Below are 18,347 nucleotides of genomic sequence, written 5' to 3' on the forward strand. Positions count from 1 at the left end.
GAACCTAAAAGGCTGTTAATTTTCTGAGATAACAACTGAAGGAGCTTTCTTCTGCAGTGTGGTCTATTTTAGCATTATAAATTCACTTTGGATGGAGTTCCTTTATTAGAGAAGAGGGTTTTTTTCCAATCTCTGCATTTCTACGAAGAAAGAAATCAGCATTTTAAGCATTTAAATGTCTTCTGGGCAGTAGCTATTTATCACGCAAGACAATATTTCAGGACATCTTTATTTTCTTTGAGAAACTCTGCAAAAATACAGTATAATGCCAGTTATTGCTGGATGTGCATGCAGAGCAATATTGTTCTGTTGCCTGGTAACCAGTGAGAGGGAGGCACTTTGGAAACACTGATAGGAAAAGAGAAAGAGAAAGCTTAACTGCACACACTTCAGCAGAAGACTTATAAAGCTGGTATTTGTTCCAAGCAGTTTTGAAGAGGAGTTTGGGTCAAGGTTCTTATAGGGTTTTGTGAGGGGTTTTTTTTCCCATTAAAAAAACCCAGAAGGTTATTTTCTTGTGTTAGAATTTAATGGCTAGGCTTATTTTTTTCAAACCATGTTTAAAATTTGCATACTTTGGAAAGAAGAATGTTCATTTTTCTTAATATACATTCTTGAATACTTTCTGAAGGTGTGTTTTACTCAGAATAGTGCACTGATAGTGTTGTAGCAAAATAAATATGCAGAAGTGTTTTGAACTGATATTCTTAACAACTCTGAATAATCACAAATGTATTTTCAAAGCCAAAATGCTCTGACAGTTCCTGGATTACTGAGGTGTTAGGTATTGTAATAAAAACCAATTAAACAATAGATTTGCTGAGTCAAACACACATGAAAGAAAAACAGAAAATATTTTCGCTGGAATTCAGTCTGGCCATAGCTTCCTGTTTTACACGCGACAGAAAGTCAGCATAAAATGAAGGCAGAAGGGGTTCACGGGAACCCGTTTAACCTTTAGCCAAGCTCAGACGAAGTGCTGGTGAGGATTTGAAGAGGCTGCGTTAACGTTCAGTTCTCTGCAGCCTCCTGGACTTCCTGCTTCTGACCAGTGTCTTTGGTCTTTTTTATTGCATGGCCTTTCTTACCGTAGAGTGAGCAGGAAGTGCTGGACGCCTGCAAGGCACTTTATTGCTGCAAGATTTACAAGACTGTTTTGAGAAGTTAAAAGGATCCTGTAACACAAGTGAGATTTGAGATAAGTCTTTTAATTTTGAGGTGTTCATTTGAATGGAACTGAACGCAACTTTTATTTTTTTCTGACAGCTAGTTAAACTCCAGAAGCTTTGTAAACTGTGTTAGTTTTACCTGTGGAGTAATGCTTTAGTTCATGCTGAACATTAGTATGCTATGAAGCAGGAGTGACACACTCTACTGTTTATTGTGTACTGGAAAAATTAAGGTCAGAGATCAACTCCTCCATAATAACCTTCTGTGGCATTCAGCTGGTGGCAGAGAGTTCATGTGCAGGATGAAGAATGCATGAAGAAGATGATACCCTTCAAATCAGTGTGTTAGCTTTTCACTCTTCCTTTCCCAGAATATAATTTTTAAATGTAAGTACACACGCATTGGAAAATTCTTAATTAGGATTTTACCAATTAATATTTCCTCTTTACTTGCATAGGTAATGTGTTCATACCAGGACCAAGAAGTAATTTTGCTCTAATAAAAAGCCTTGGAATTTTTGTTAAAATCAGGAATCTGAGTTATTTGATGAAAGTCTGAAGGAAGCTGAAAGATGAGCACTGTTATTCTGACTGCATGACCGTGTCACTTGTTAACAAATTAATTGCTCCCAGTAGGGTGGTCCACTGAGCTCTTAAGGCCTTGCACCCAGTAAGTCACAGCAGAAACAAGCAGTATTGGAGAGGTCTGCAAGGGCCAGATATAGCTGGACTTTCCTATCAGGCCTCATAAAAGGTGTATCCTCTTTCTCTTCTGTGCTTGATACTTCAAAGAAAGAACTGGTAAGTGACCAAGAAACCTCATTCTTTCTGACTTTCTGTTAATGATGCTACACAGGAAAAAACATATCAGTAATGAGCACAGACAGACATCCAGTCACTATAGAGGAAGAATAAAAACTAAGTTTGAGGTATGTCTTGTATTGAATAATCAACTTGCTGGATCATAGGGCAAAGAACCAGTATTCAGCTACCACACTGCAATACCGGCTTTATGATTAGACAGACAACATAATGCTGAGGTATCTTGATGTTATTTTTCCATCCATTCCCTTTCCATCAATGGAATGCTAGCAAGTTTGAGGTCTGGTCATTTGCCTTGTTTTAAAAAAAGCTACCTCACAAAGATGCAAGAACTAGCATTGCTGCAAATGTTTTCCAGAGAGCTATCCAGGGGTGACAGAGACTTAGCCTGTGGGGCAGATTTGAGGTCACACACGGACCCTAGTACATCCTATCCTTTCAATCTCGACACCCCACAACACTGCAGAAATACACAAGGACACTTAGAAATACCTTGTAGTTATTGCAAGCAATTGCATACCTTTTCCATGGGGTTGGATTGAAATTTGATTCAGTAATTATTCACTGAGTATAAACTTGCATATTTCAAATAATTTGGGAGGTAATTATTGTTGCATAAAGCATTCATGCGATAATAATAATTGTGTATGATCTCATGAAGGGTTCAGTCATTCAAAGTGCTGAATAGTCTTTCCCCATCGAACAAAATATTTAAGGATGGGTTTAGCTTTACACAAGTAAGTAGTCCAATTGACCTCACTAAGGCCACTCATCTACTTAAATGTCAACATGTATCTAAGTGCTTCCCTGGATTAGAGCCAGAACATTTTGTCTTTTGTAAGACAAGGCCCTAAGAAGACCTGTTGCAAATGGCTGTAGTCTGCGAGAGTCCCAGAAAGGTGAAGCAAAACTAAAAAGGACAGTATGACATTATAACATAGTTGATAATTTATTTAAGGAATGTAGTTTATCATTAATGATTGACATCGCTGCAGAGAAGACTTACTATATAAAGACAGCAATACTAGGGAAAGGGAAAGGAAAGGAAAGGAAAGGGAAGGGAAGGGAAGGGAAGGGAAGGGAAGGGAAGGGAAAGGGAAGGGAAAGGGAAGGGAAAGGGAAGGGAAGGGAAGGGAAGGGAAGGGAAGGGAAGGGAAGGGAAGGGAAGGGAAGGGAAGGGAAGGGAAAGGGAAGGGAAGGGAAGGGAAGGGAAGGGAAGGGAAGGGAAGGGAAGGGAAGGGAAGGGAAGGGAAGGGAAGGGAAGGGAAGGGAAGGGAAGGGAAGGGAAGGGAAGGGAAGGGAAGGGAAGGGAAGGGAAGGGAAGGGAAGGGAAGGGAAGGGAAGGAAAGGAAAGGAAAGGAAAGGAAAGGAAAGGAAAGGAAAGGAAAGGAAAGGAAAGGAAAGGAAAGGAAAGGAAAGGAAAGGAAAGGAAAGGAAAGGAAAGGAAAGGAACATCAGCAGGTATTTGAAACATGGAATAGGCCTGGAAAGCAGAGGGACTTTGACTGAGATCATGATTATCCTGTTAGCAACTTAGAGTTATGGGATTCTTTGGCACTCGTTTTGGAGTGGGGGACTATTTTGTGCTCAACTGCTTCTGGAGTCCCAGCAACGGAGGCGGGTCATATACAAACAAACGTATCTCCAAAATCAGATTGCCTGAAGGTGCACTCCTTCCCTCCTGACCCTTAGCTCTCTGAAGGGTCCTAAGACCATGAACTGCAGTCCATGAAGTTTCAGTGTCGCTGATTGCTCTTGGTCACATTAAGATTTGGGAAAATCTAAATACAAGTGATCCTCTCTATATATCGATCGAAGTGACTATAATGTGAGGCCAAGCATGTCTCTATGGATCAGATAGAATTCCCTTCAGGGCAGCTAACATAGCTGCAGTCTTGCAGCTCATGATCTCAGTTGGTGTAGACAACCTAACTTCATGCTTATGTATGTAGATAATCTTTAATTTATGTGTTGAATTTCTCAACTGCTGTCTTTTTACAAGAAAAAGAAATCCTGTATGTAATTCTTTTTAGTTGAAAGCATGATAAAGAACACCCTGAGAACCCTAGGCTACAGAACAAAATACAGATATTCAGACAATTTCTGCAAGTTTTAATTAAGTCACAGCTCACAAGATGTAAAATGCGTAATGTCAAGCTGCTGCCCAGTGCTTCTTGTGTCTCTGGGAATAACTGTCCTCCTGTTTGCATCATATGGACTTTTTGCCAGTCTGACAACCAAGGGACCAATATATCAACTTATCTAGCACTACTCTCTTAGCCTCAGGTAAGGGAGAAGAAGGGAGGCAATAGCTAAATATAGTTTGCATTGCAAAGAAAAGCAGCTCTGTATGTAGAATAGTACGGTTTAATACTTGGTGGATTTGTAATGTCAAACTGTTGTAAAAGTGTAAAATCAAGATGGAAGCTTTGCTTTGCCTGGCAGATATTTCAGAAAAATTTGTGCTAGTGAACTGAAAGGTCAGTCTTTAACTGCCTAGAAAGAATTACTGTGCAGTTTGTATATGTTACATTACTCCTGTTCTAATTTAAAAATACACTAGACAGTTTCAGGAAAACTAGTTCACATATAATGAAACAATCTTAAAGCCTTAGGGTAAAGTTTTTTTTTTCTGAATTCATTTTGGATTCCCACTGGATCTGTAAGTCTTTCACATATTAAAATCTGAAGTTGGTTCCAAACCCCAGAAATTCAAATAAAGTGCCTGTTTATGGAATCTACTCTTTTTCTGGCTGTTTTTTCTCTTTTCCTTGAGCAACTCATGTTTACAAACACTATTTGTGAGGTGTTTCCCATACTTGATACTGGGGAACAGTGCTGTATATCATTCTTTAGCTTTATTTGGCCCTTTCACATAGTTTGTCTTGCTGGAAACGTCTATTTCATCTGCCTCATGTAACTTCATATATTTTTTCCAGAGCATAGCTTTGTATTTTATCAGGGAAAAATTAAAGGATGCTCACCACAGAATAGTCATGAACATGTATGTGTGTGTGTGTGTGTGCATACTCATCATCCAGAAACCATGCTGATAACCAACGTGAAACAAAGCATTATTAATAATTCAACAAGCTAGACAGAAAAAAAAGAAAAAGTCAAAGAAACAGTTTTTTTCCAGCTGACCAATATTTAAACATTTTAACTGGTACCTCCTCAGTCACAAGTAATAACTGAAATCAGCAGAATTGAAAGTTCTGAGATAACTGGTCAGAAAAAGAGCTTAACTTAGTTCTAAAAAGTTGGGATAAACACACCTGCATTTCTAAATGCCCAGGGAGCCTTTGTGAGGCTTAAAAGACATCAAGTAAATCAGTCCCCGAATTTCATTACCCATCTTGTGCTAAAATGCTGCACTTAATAAAGATTAATCAATATAATTTTCCTTTCATTGACACCATCACCCTTTGCACCTGTACATAATCATTTATGTAAAGAGGCTGGTATTATCATAGTGTCTCTTACTTGAGACTTCAAATTAGATTAGAGTGTATGAGGTGCCTTAAAACAGTTAAAACAAATGAAAATACAAAGATCCAGACTGGTAGAAATCAGTGAAGCCTCTTGATGTACACTGGCAGATCCTTTGGGCACATGCAGTGTTTAATTTCTTCACTGCTCTTTGTCCTAAATTCCTTCTAGCTACACACATATGTACCAGAAGACAATCTCCCAGAGAAGAAAGATCAAATTTTTAGAAAGGGAGACAGGAATTTTGGAGGTCCCGGATCCATTTACAACTGTTAGACATTTTCTAAATTACCCAGAGAATGTCTATGTGGTCTTTTGTGAGCAGATGCATGATAACACTGCTTGTGTTCCAAGCTGGATGGCCGGGTGCCAGCTCTGAACAGTGTCAACAGCAGTGAGCCTTGATCTTCACTGGGACCTTTAGTTTTCTCTGTAATGCAGATACAAATAACTTTACTTTAAAAATTATTAAAAGCAGTAGTCTGACCTTATTCTTCATAGATATGCATATTCTTGTTCTGTTTCTTGCTTAGGAAGAACTTACGAACTTGGGGGGGCGGGAAAAACGGAATTTTAAATGGAGCAAAACCCCAACCTCCTCTTTCCCGAGAAAGTGACTTTATTAAGGACTGAAATGACTAATGTCAAATACTCAAGAAGGATGCATTTAGGCCTCAGCTCGTTCTGCTGGACAAAGCGCATATGGAACGTATCAATGTTAGCAATTAGTCTGAAAGAGAAAATCCCTTCTTCAGCCTGTGTCTGTTACTTCTTCTTTGTATCTGAACATAAGGAGCTCTTACATTCATAATAATTTCATGAGATTGGTCTAGTTTTCTTCTTCCCCTGTACAGTCATAACCCTTGACAGCTAAGTAGGTTCTTAGAATTTTATTGTAATATTGTATCTCAAGACATTCTTTGCAATAATATATTTTTCTTCCATCTGATCAACTTTTTTTTTTAAATTTTCTTCTGTCCTGTCTTCAGCTTTTCTCCTATCATGGCTTTCCATTTACCTGTTCCTTGTCTTTATCTCCCTCTCCAACTTCAACTTGCCCTTTATCTCTCAGTTCACTCTTTTCTTTTTCCCTGACACTACATTAGTGCTATGCAATATGATGACAGTAATTCTGAAACTTGTTATAAGTAAATGTTGTTAGTTTTTATCATTATGTCCTTTTGTTCTTCTCTGCTGTTTCCCCTTTTAATTTATTTTCTTCATTCATCCACTTTCCCTAAATACTACTTTCTAACGCTTCTGGGGTTTCATCCTTCTGTCCTTGGGCAGTGATTTAGGAATGCTCAGAGGATTGAACTTGGTTGTAGGTTTTTATCTTAGCTGAAGAAGGAAGAAGCAATTTGTACAATGAGTTCAAGAAAAGTGAAACATATAGATCCCTAACAGAGAGGAAGAGCTGAATGGGAGAAAGAAGGATGGAAGAATTTTTTTTCTGTACAAAAAGGAATTAGGGCTGAGTGCCAGCTGTAACAACTTTGTTTTCCCAGTCTCCTGATACATGCAGGCAAAAAAGGTGAGAGAACTAGAAATTCTTCATGTCCTGCTTGGTCTCACCATTGTCCCACTAGAGATTCCCCCTTCTGGTGGCTCTTCTTCCAGGAGTACATTGCCACAGCAAAGAACAGAAGTGGGGCATTTCCCTTCTGTTTTTTTTGGCAGAAGAAAACTGGTTCTTTCCCCCTACTTCACCTGCTGTTTAGTCAGAGAATGAAGTTGCCAAATATTAACAGTGAGGTTATATATATATATATACGAAAATCCAGACAATACAGGAAAAGCTACATTAAAAAACAGTACCCTGATTTTAATGGATGGCTTCTACAAAATATAAATGTTTCAGAGAAAAAAAAGAGAGTATTTTCTGCCTACTGCAGTCCTATCAGTCTGTGATAACGGCACAGTAGATGCTTAGTTAAAGTCTTCTGAACAGATGTTTCAACTATAAAGCTATTTCTAGTAAAGAAGTTTTGAATATGTGTGTGAAAGCATCTATAAATACTGTAACTTATTAGCATTTTTAGAGCTGAAAATAAAGAAAACAAATATAACTGTTGACTTACACTTCAGAAGTTGAAAGATTAGGTAACAAATGAAATGTTGAGGTTGACTTCTGCTAAGACCTGTGCTGGTTAGTGCAACATAGCCAACCCTACCATCACTATGGGACAAGAGCCAATGTTAATTTTACATATGTGAGCAATAGGAAAGAAATTAAGATTAAGGAACTGCATTACAAGCTTTGCTACAGGATACAATCTCACTGGCTGTTGTGATGCATTCCACCAGTCTCCAAGTCAAACAGCATGAAAAACTATGTTGCACCATGTGTTAGTAACCTGTTTAAAAACCATTTCAAATAAATTTTACTGTGTGATTTTTCTCAAATGACTAAAAGGAACCACATTTGTGTCTTGGCGTGTGACGAGTTTAATCAGCTCGTGTTCTCCTTCCACCTTTTTTTGTGAGCATATACTAAAAATACTATACGATTTCTTGTAATTCAGAAAAGTTACTAGGCTAAAGTGAATAATGCGGATTTTGACTGCCATTCATTAAAAGAACATTCCTCTTTTATATATATCTTTTCCTCTTTCTGTGGTATTGTCTGTCGTAAGCTTTCTAACAAGAGACACTGACACCAGCACATAGTTAACTGTTTATCAGCAGAAGCGTGTTCGTGTTAACTTTCTTATTATGTCTTCATAGTGAAGACATAATACACTGCAATTCCAACTAAGCCAGTGTAGACCCAGTGTTTACCCTCTTGGACATAATAAAATAAAGACAATTTTAGAAGGATCTTGGCTGATAAAAATAACCTTATTTTATTTCCTTACTCTCCTGTAACAGAAGAGATGCAATTTTCTTCAAAGAAGTGAAAGTGTTTAATATTCTGCTATGAAAAGAAATTACAAAGCATATCATCCTGAAATTACAAACTAAAAGCTTTCTTTTTTTCTATTATTTCTTTTTTTTTTCCTATGTGAGAAATTAATGAAAGGTTTAGATCAGTATTAACAATTTGGTTACTTTGCAAAAGAAAAGCTTAGGTTTGAAGAAGTTATAAAAGCTCATTGTGGGCTATTTTCTTTCCATGCTCCTGTCATAATAGAGTCAGATGCCTCAAATCACAAAAATAGATGACTTATGAAATGCCTTATGTCCCAGAAGTCAAATGCCTCTGTATATACCCAATAGTTACTAACAAATGTAAGGAGGGACAAAATGAAATCCAATCCTTGCAGAATTCTGGCTCTCAGCCCATTTTGTAACACTGTAACTTCTCCTTAGAGGGCAGAGTACAACACCAGGAGACAGCAAACACTGTGTGCTGTTTTTAATGATGCATCGGAAACACTTCAACAACAGGTTTGTTGTTGCAGTCTCTCTGGTAAAACGTGTGCCTCAGCTGAAATGCACATGATGCAAGTCTTATCCACTGCGTCTGCCTTTCCTAGTAGAAGAAAATGCAAATTTTGCTCCACAGAAACCTTCCCCAATATAACCTCAAATATTGTTGTTACAAAATAAGTTTTTTTCCAAACGTGATACTAAAATTAAAAAATTATTTGATTCTCAGCCTTTTCAACAGTGGCAAACAAACAACATGCTATTAGAATATGATCAACTCTCATTTCTGGTTAAGATAACTTCAGAATCCCCAACAGAATTATTCAAAATGAGTGCCTAGGTCAAGACTTTTTCAAAAGAGACTTACTTTCTAGTTAGCAAACTGAGGCCTTAAAGGAGCCCGATTTCCAGAAAGTCCTTAATATCTGCTCTTTAGTTTTCCATCAAGTGTCTACTTCACTGTTTTAAAAGGTAGGGAACACTATTGCTCAGATTTGAAAAATCTTGACCTTTTTTAAAAACATATAAACAGTCCTATTTTCAAAGCAATGTGATTTAAAGCTACGTTGCAACCAACTAACCCCACAGCATGGTAGTCTTAATAACAGACAGTTTAGAGAATAACTTTTGAATGATCCTGATTTGGAAAAACACTCCTCCAGATTCAGTAGTCTGTAGGGGAAGAGTTGATTTACAGTTAAGCTCTTGTTAATCCTCAACAGTCAAATTTAGTAGGCTGGTAGCCAAACTAATTGGCGTGATAGGTAGGATAGAGAGTAAACAATCCTTAGGCTGCAATCAAGAGGCTAAAATGGTTGATCCACTTGATAAAAAGAAATCCTCATACTAGTATAATGAACTTTCCAAAATTATAAACATAATTAATTTAAAATACACAATGTTAACAAATGCTTTCTAGCAAACACATCTGTCAATTTAGCGTATGTGTACCCACCTACATTTTTGCTGTCTTTAGCGCATATCCATTTATATTCCCCCACTTGTACTGTCTGTTCTTTTTATGTGCATAAGACACACCTGCACTTTACAGATGTTGTATATAATAATGCATTATTTAGAGCTAAATTTTGCTTTGGATTAATTATGAATTAGATTCCAACTGTAATGGGACTGCTTAAACATGTGTACTTAATTATAAACAACTATAATAAACAAGTATGTGCAAGCCTGTGACCTTAACAATCAAGTCAGGCAATTAAAAAAATTATCACTGGAATTGTAGAGATACTTATAACAATGAAAAAACATATTCCAAGCAGAGATGTCAGAAAAGCAACATTTAAATAAGATAATTGCTAATTAAAGTTTTTAATGTTTGGAATAAAAATATTTAGGATTAGTAATAATCTGGTTTTTGTTTTATTCAAATACTGGTCATTTAGTCACTGTTTAGGGGTTTAAACATAGCCTGTTTCTTGGCAGGTTTCTACTGCCACACTATTTGAGTTAGAAAAGTTCAAGGGGTATTATTAGCTTAGCTGTGGAACTCTGATATTTAATGAGATTTTATGAAAATAGCTAATATGTGCACATGACAGCAAGTTTTCACGGTTAACTATTGTCACAGAGGTCTTTTTTTATTCCATTATAATCCTTATTTCATTTAAAAATTAAACAAATAGAGCCTGCTGAGGCCACTGTTGAATAATGAAAATGAGAAAGCTTCTTCACCCCATGATCTTCAAAAAGTTGTGGCAAAGAAAGTGCGTGGTTTATATTAGTATATACAACTACTGTGGAAACATGAGCTCACTGGGATAAGCAAGGTGTCTACAGAGTAGCCCAACCCTGGTGGCCATTTCTGGGACTTTGGTTTATCAGAAATACTTCGTTGTGTATGTGGAAGTATTTTTCAACTTAATGCATTTAAAATGCATCTGAATAAGCACTTTGCTAATGTAAGGAAACTCTGTAAAACAGAACGGGGCAATAATAAAAATCAGTGGATGGTCATCACAAGAAATGTCAGAGTCAGATAAATAATTATTTGCTACCTCTATCTTTCTAGCACAGCCTTTCTTGTTTAGTATCTGATACCGTGTTTTTATCAGTAATTAAATTTCAGTAATTAGAATAAGCATAATGCCAGTACTATGATATTGACTGGTGGGCATGTGTCCTTAAGATGAGGTTCGGAAGTTTTACTGGTTCCTTATTAAATCATCACTTTTACAGCTAGAAGTCTGGCAATGTCTGCAGGTCTTGATATCATTCATTACAGAACTGCCAAGGCTAAAGCTAAATGATTTATTTTTCAGTGGCGTTATCTTGTTTCTATACAAGTTGGACAGATAAGCAGAGTTGAAAAGGGAGGGCTTTTTTCTTCTTTTTTTCTCTGAGACAGGACTGATCAAATTTTGCTAAAGGCCTTAAACATGGTGTTTTAGTATGTGCATCTTAAGTAGCAACATGACAGATCGCACACATCTTCTTCCTCACCAGTTTACTGGAAATACTCTGTGACAAATGATTCTAATAACATTTTGTACCTGTTGCATGTAAATCTCATCCTCCAGAAGAAACAGTGATGATCCTAATGACAAAGTGTCTCCTGTAGGGAGGGTTTGCGATGCGCACATCTGCAAATACAATACCGAATGTTCCTTTAATATTCAAGGCTGTTTCTTCCTACTTAAATGGCAAGGCAAGATGTTCAGGCAAGAGATGTCCAGATAAGGACAAATGGTAAAATCACTATATCTCCAGCTAATGAAAACCACAAACTTTGGCTGTTTCAAATCTTAAGTTTAATATTAGTGTCTCCCAGTGTTTATAGCCTAAATCCTGAAAATGTCTAGCTTTTCATTTAAACATAAGCATTGTTAATTGTTCGATTAAAATTGGGACTATATATATGAGTGATGTAGCACTGTCAGGTTCTGAACTTTCTTGACCCACTAGAAATGACAGTGAATAAGTAATATCCTTCAAATAGGTTCATACTTTCTTCTAAGCTGAATCATACTTCATGGTCCCTTTTTCCTGCAGTGATGAACACCATTGTCCAGACTTGCAGGCAAAATATTGTCTGCAAGTCATGGACCAGAGATTAATCACAGAATCTTGGCTTGGAAGGGGCCTCTGGAGATCATCCAGCCCAACTGCCCTGCTAAAGCAGGATCATCTAAAGCAGGTTGCACAGGATTGTGTCCAGGCACATTTTGAATAACTCCAGAGAAGGAGACTCCACAACCTCTCTGGGCAGCCTGTTCCAGTTCTCTGTCACTCTCAAAGTAAAGAAGTTTCTCCTCATATTCAGGTGGAACTTCCTGTGTTTCTGTTTGTGCCCATTGCCCCTCATCCTATTGTTGGGCACCACTGGAAAGAGTCTGGTGCCATCCTCTTGACACCCACCCTTGAGGTATTTATAAGCATTGATAAGATCCCCTCTGAGCCTTTTCTTCTCTAGGCTCTACAGACCCAGCTCTCACAGCCTTTCCTCATTAAGAGAAGTGCTCCAGTCCCCTAATCATCTTTGTAGCCCTCCACTGGACTCTCACCAGTAATTCCTTGTCTTTCTTGAACTGGGGAGCCCAGAACTAGATGCAGTACTCCAGATGTGGCCTCAAAGGGCTGAGGAGATGGGGAGGATCACCTCCCTTGACCTGCTGGTCACACTCTTCCTAATACACCCCAGGATACCGTTTGCCTTCTTGGCCACAGGGGCACATTTCTGGCTCATGGTTAACTTGTTGTCCACCAGAACTCCCAGGTGGGAGCTTCTTTCCAGCAGGTCAACCCCTAACCTGTGCTGGCGCATGGGGTTATTACTTCCTAGGTGCAGGACCCTACACTTGTCTTTGTTGAACTTCACTAGGTTCCTCTCCACCCAACTCTCCAACCTGTCCAGGTCTTGCTGAAAGGCAGCACAGCCTTCTGGTGTATCAGCTGCTCCTCCCAGTTCTGTATCATCAGCAAACTTGAGGAGGGTACGCTCTAACCCTTCATCCAGCTCACTGATGAATAGATTGAACAAGACTGGCCTCAGTACTGACCGCTGGGGACCACTGTGACCTGCAGGCCTCCAACTAGACTCTGCACTGTTGATCATAACCCTCTGAGCTTTGCCATCCAGACAGTTCTCAATCCATCTCACTGTCCACCCATCTAACCCACACTATCTGAACTTACCTATGAGGATGTTGTGGGACATAGTGTCAAAAGCCTTGCTGAAGTCAAGGTAGGCAACATCCACTGCTCTCTCCTCATCTAGCCAGCCAGTCATGCCATCATAGAAGGCTACCAGATTGGTTTATAATTTATTACTTGTAATTATCATGCACCTGAAGCAGATTTATTCTGTGGGAGTGGTGTGGCACTTATGTGATATAAGAACAAGTGGGTTCCTGTACTAGATCTCTCACCTCAAGGGTGAGTTGTTTGGTCCTTTCCTTGTTACCAAGACAATTATTTAATAACACCCATGATCAGATTACTGCTAAACTGCAGTCACATTCCCACTTCTGCTCCATCTTCTTTCTGGCCCAGTGCCTCTTCATTTCCTTTCTATAGCGTGGCAGAGCTTCCCGAGGAAAATGATCTCAGCAGACGCAGTGTGTAAGTTTGTGGCTGTCTAATGGCAGTGGGGATGTGGATGTGCATCCCTTCAAGAAGAGAGGGGATTGAAATAAAGGCTCTCACGCCCTAAGTGATCTAATCACTAAACATGGCGAGAAGAAGGCATCATCCCTGCGGCTCTCAGTGTTTCAGAGGAGTGAGCTGCCCCTGGGTGTCCTGAAGGAGAAGATGGAGGCGCCTTCCCTTTGGAGACAGCTCAAGGCTGTAGGCCAATAACAGATGGAGGCACAGCCCGGCAGTCCATGGTGAGGCCTTGGAGCTGAGGGACAGGATTGGAAATGTACTCTGCTCTCCAGCCTTTCTGCTGCGTGACTCTCTGCACTAGCACACCGACAAGGGGCATTTATGCTGCCATATACCAGGTATCTACAATAGGTGTCTGATCTCTGGTGCCAAGGCTCCAGACACAGCCAGTGATATCCAGAGGGCAATTGGGGGAACCAAAATTAAAAGCCCATTTCTTTCATTCGACTACAATTCCAGTCTAGCTCCTGCATTAAGCACCTCAGCCAAATGCTGAAGGTCAGACAGTGTGGGCCGTCTTAGGTGTCTCTTTGCTCAGGGTGACTCTTCGTGCTCCTATTTCTACGATTCCTAATCTTGCCCATGCTCTCGATGCAGCACCTCCCCGTCTGACTCAACTTCTGAATTTCAAGCAGAGGGCCAAGTGCCTCAACTGTGGCATTTCACTTCCCTTTACTCAACTTAATCACGAAATATCAAGCTATTGCAATACACCGCAGTGTCAAGATGTAAAAATAAACGTGTGGCTCTTCGAATTATTCCTCATGCACGAAGTTACTGGCGCTTGTCTCACAGCAAGCGTAAACAAGTACGTATGGAGTATGTAAGGGCGCACTGGCCGTGTTCACTTTGTTGTGGATGCACTTGTGGTAACTGCCTGTCAAGTTGCACCTTCTTTCCTTTATTAATTAATGTATCTAATTGAAGCCCCGGCGGCAGGGCCAGGCCCCCGCTCCGGCGGCCGCCGGTCACCTCACGCCGCGCGGGAACGACCGTTGGGCCGCCGTTCCCGCGCGGCCGCTGCCCCGCGGCCCGTGTGATGGGCGCGGCCGCAGGGCGGGCGGCGGGCGCGGGGCCCCGACGGGAGGGGCGGGAAGGGCTCGCGGCGCGGCGGCAGCCGCCGTCCGGTGCGCGCAGCGCAGCGCCGGCCCTGGCGGGGAGAGGAGCAGCGCGGAGGATGCGGCGGGGAGCGGGCGCTTTTGTGTTAGCCCGGAGCGTCTGCGCGGGGAGGGAGCGTGTGGAGGAATCCAGCGATAACCCCGGGGCGCGGGAAGGTGCCGTGCGCCGCCGGGGCGGGCGGTTGGGCGCGGGTCCTGCCCTCCGGCGGAGCGCCCCGAACTACCGGAGGGGGGTGCTGGCGGCGTGGCCGTCCAATCCGCACGGGGCCGGCCCCCGTGATTGGCAGTGGCGGGCGGAGGGGGGGGCGAGCCCGGCTCGCTTACTCTGCCTTCCCCGGAGAGTTTCTCAGCGAGGGCGGCTGGGGCTGCGTGTGCCCTGGGCGCTGCCGGCATTTCCCCCCTCGGGGCTGTTGCCGAGCGTTGAGCCGGGGGAGGCGGCGGCAGCAGCAGCAGCAGCAGAAGAGGGCGAGGGAAGCAACCACATGAATCAGTTTCTCTCTGTATCCGGCTCCGGGCAGAGGCGGCGACCATAGCGGGGAGGAGGGGAGAGGGGGAAAAAGCGGCTACCGCAGCGGCAGTGGCGGCAGCATGGGGGCTCCCCGTGCCACCTTGCCGCCGAGGTGGGTAGCGGGGGCGCAGCCCGCGGGAGGGGGCCGGCCGCGGGGTGGAGGCACCGCGGGTGGCTGCTCGGGAGGGCGGGAGAGCTGGGGTGTTGCTGCTGCCCGGGCCGCGGCTGGAGCCGCTGTGAGGCGGCTGGATGCCGGCAGGCAGCGGGGAGAGGAGAAAAGTTGCCGATGGCGCCCGGGAGGGTGCCCCCCGGGGCGGCGGCGTTTGTCGCGTTCCGCCGCTTCTCGCCGTCGCGCGTGGCCGGAGAGGGGCTGCGGCGGGTCGTCCCCGCGGTGCGTGGGACGGGCTTTCCCCCGGGCTGGGGCCAGCGGGTTTGGGCTGTGTTGTTCTTCAAGTTCTCTTTTCGCTCCCGCTTCGTTGCTCTGCGATTGCGAGTTTCACTGTACCGGTGAAAACACCGCCATCAACGCCTCTCTTGTTTTCCTGGTTGAGCAGCCCGAACAGCGCAGTTCCTCCCGTCCCCATCAAACCTTTCCCCTCCCCACCGCCGGTGTCGGGCAGCGGTCGGGGCGGGCCGGCCCCTCTCCCCCTGGCGGGGCTGCGCTCCCGCTCCCTGCGCGCCGGGTTCCCGCGCGGCGCTGCCCTGCACCGGGGGAGCCGCCGGGTCGCGCGTGTGCCCTCCCCTCCCACGCGTGTGTGTGAGTGTGTGTGGTGTAACGCTCCCCCGCCCGCCGCCGCCTCCTGCGAGGGCAGGCTGTCACGGTTGGTTTCTTTTCCTTCCCCAGGTGCTGAAGGACTGGTGCTCGCCGAGACGCCACTGAGAGGTTCGTCCACCCCTCCGGGAGCTACGCGGCCTCAGCTGCCAAATGTGCGGAGGGGAGAGACTTTTGCTGAAAATCCCCCGATCGTAAATATACAGAAAGCGGAAGAGGAGCCACCGCCGAGCGGCTGGAGGAGGAGGGGAGGGGGACAGCAATATTGTTTCTGCTCTTAGTCAGGGAGGCTGATGGCGGAGTTTGGCAGCGGCGGAGGCACCGGTGGCGGGGGGCTCCCTGCCTCCCCGGGGCCGGTCCAAGGGAAGGTGGCCTTCAAGGCAGGAGACGGGGAAGGAGGAGGCGGAGGTGGCGGCGGCGGCGGGAGATCCAGCTGTGACAGTGCGGGCAGCCGGGTGTCCAACGGGGACTGTGCCCTGGCGGGAGCCGGCGAGGAGCCGGGATCAGCTCCTCCGGCAAGCCCGGAGAGCAGCGCCAAAGAGAAAGGATTTTCCACCAGTCAACAACGGGAAGGCAAACCCGGCATCCCCCGGAGGAGCAGCATAATTAAGGTAAGAGCACTTGCTCCTCCCCATCGGGGTCTTGGATCTTTCTCTGTGACAGAGGCAGGGAGAGGGGGACGATAGATTTGGCTGACAGAGCCTTGGCTCTAGATGAAAGGATAGACGGCTTTTTTTCTTTTTTTTCCCCCCCTATGGTGGGAAGACTTGATATTTCCTTTGTCAGAAGTGGACAACAGTGAGAGGATGGCTTTATACAGATCCACGCTTGAGGGTTGGGGGGAGGTGTCATGTTTTAAGGCTTATTAAAACAGAAGGCTCTAACTCCTGTTGGAGAAGGCGAGAGGAGCTAGCTGGCTTGTAAAAAGACAACATGGGCACCAGCCTGGCAGGGAAAGACATGGATTACACAGTATCCTTGTTGTTTGGGATGCACCTGTGCAGAGCAATTTTGTGGCTCCATTGGCTTGTGTGTGTGACAGGCACACAGCAGGTGATGAGAGATTCGGGATCTCATTGGGCTGGGGGTGGGAGAAGGTAGAATAGGGAGCATTCGTCTTGTTAAAAGTGACAGCTCGTTTAACAGCAGGCTGTGTTGCGCTTCACCTATAGAAACATCTTTATTTATACTTAGCTCTGCATATTCTGAATGCTAATGTTTCAGCTTGAAAAGTAGGGGGAGCATCAATGGTAGAATGTAGATTGGGGAAAAAGGAGTGTTTTTTAATACAATTATTAATACAAATACAGTTGTTCTCTTTTCTTAAATTCACAGTTCCTGAGAGATGACACTTTGTCTTGGGTTAGCTTTCCCAATTCCAGTGAAAAGGTTGAGAGAACACAGAGAAATTACTCCATTGGTATAATGGCTGTACTAGCTGTAAAATAAAGTGCAACTTCAGGTACTTAAGAACTGAGTTTAATAAAGGTCAACTAGATCAAAATTGAGCTAGATTTTTTATCTTCTCAGATATTTACATACCTCTGAAATCAGCCTATGAAGTTATGTTGGCTGGATGACAGAAAAACACGTGTGGAAATTCAGGACTAGTGGTGTATCTCAAGTTGTGTTACTGTCTCCTGGGCCTTGCTATAAAACCCAAGGGGAGAGCAAGGGCAGTCAGCAGTGGAACACATTTGACAGCCGGCACCCACCCTTCCTGTTCCAGCAGTGATGCTGGGCGTGTACGTTTGTGTGTGCATGTGTGTGTGTGTGTGTGTGTGTGTTAAAGAAATTACAACAATAGACAAGGGACAACTGAGCTTGGTGTTGGATTGACGTAATGTTTACTGGATTTGTCAGTGATTTTTTTACAGGTCTCATATTTCCTAACACCATTTTGTTTATTCTGTGATAGCCCAAGAAAGATACTAGTGTTGTTTGCAGTGTGGATCATGCCATCATACTACTTGGTAGTGTGTGATTTGATTATACAGCAACCTTCTGCCTCTCTGGGGACCAAACACGGATACAACACGTAGGGATGTGATGTATTAAGATGAAGAAGCATGAGATAAGGAAGTATGTTTTGGATTACATTTCATGAATATCTAAGTCAAGCTTCTCAGTTTCTACAAAAATGATAGCACTTTGGAATATAAAATTATGCAAAATTCTGGTATTATTATTGAAAAATACCATTTTTTAAAAGTCAACAGTAACCTGTTTAGCTGCCAAGAAATGATTACTACAACTTTGTGTTATCATTTGAATAATTATGACATGAGTGGAAAAATCTGACATTACTACATTTAAAGTTTTGTAGTCCATATTAATTTTAGATACGACTATTTTAATACTTATGGGAAAAATCTCTTGTCTTCATATATACTGAATATTCTTCTGCCTGCTTAGTTCAGCAATTCACAGGTAGTTTCAATCTGGTTGTGTAGGTGTCTAGTTTTCAATATGAA

General features: G+C 42.9%; 1 protein-coding gene across 1 annotated transcript in view; it reads left to right on the forward strand.

The window, feature by feature from the left end:
- The first annotated feature begins 14,935 nt into the window (after positions 1-14,935).
- PLCL2 (phospholipase C like 2) overlaps positions 14,936-18,347 on the forward strand; it is a 103,361-nt gene continuing 99,949 nt past the window's right edge. Inside the window, exons 1-2 of the mRNA XM_065629056.1 lie at positions 14,936-15,213; positions 15,946-16,484. Of these exons, the coding sequence (XP_065485128.1) occupies positions 16,167-16,484 (318 nt within the window). The 5' untranslated portion in view covers positions 14,936-15,213; positions 15,946-16,166. The remainder of the gene's footprint in view (positions 15,214-15,945; positions 16,485-18,347) is intronic.

Source organism: Caloenas nicobarica, chromosome 2, assembly GCF_036013445.1.
Source record: "Caloenas nicobarica isolate bCalNic1 chromosome 2, bCalNic1.hap1, whole genome shotgun sequence".
NCBI classification, from domain to species: Eukaryota; Metazoa; Chordata; class Aves; order Columbiformes; family Columbidae; genus Caloenas; species Caloenas nicobarica.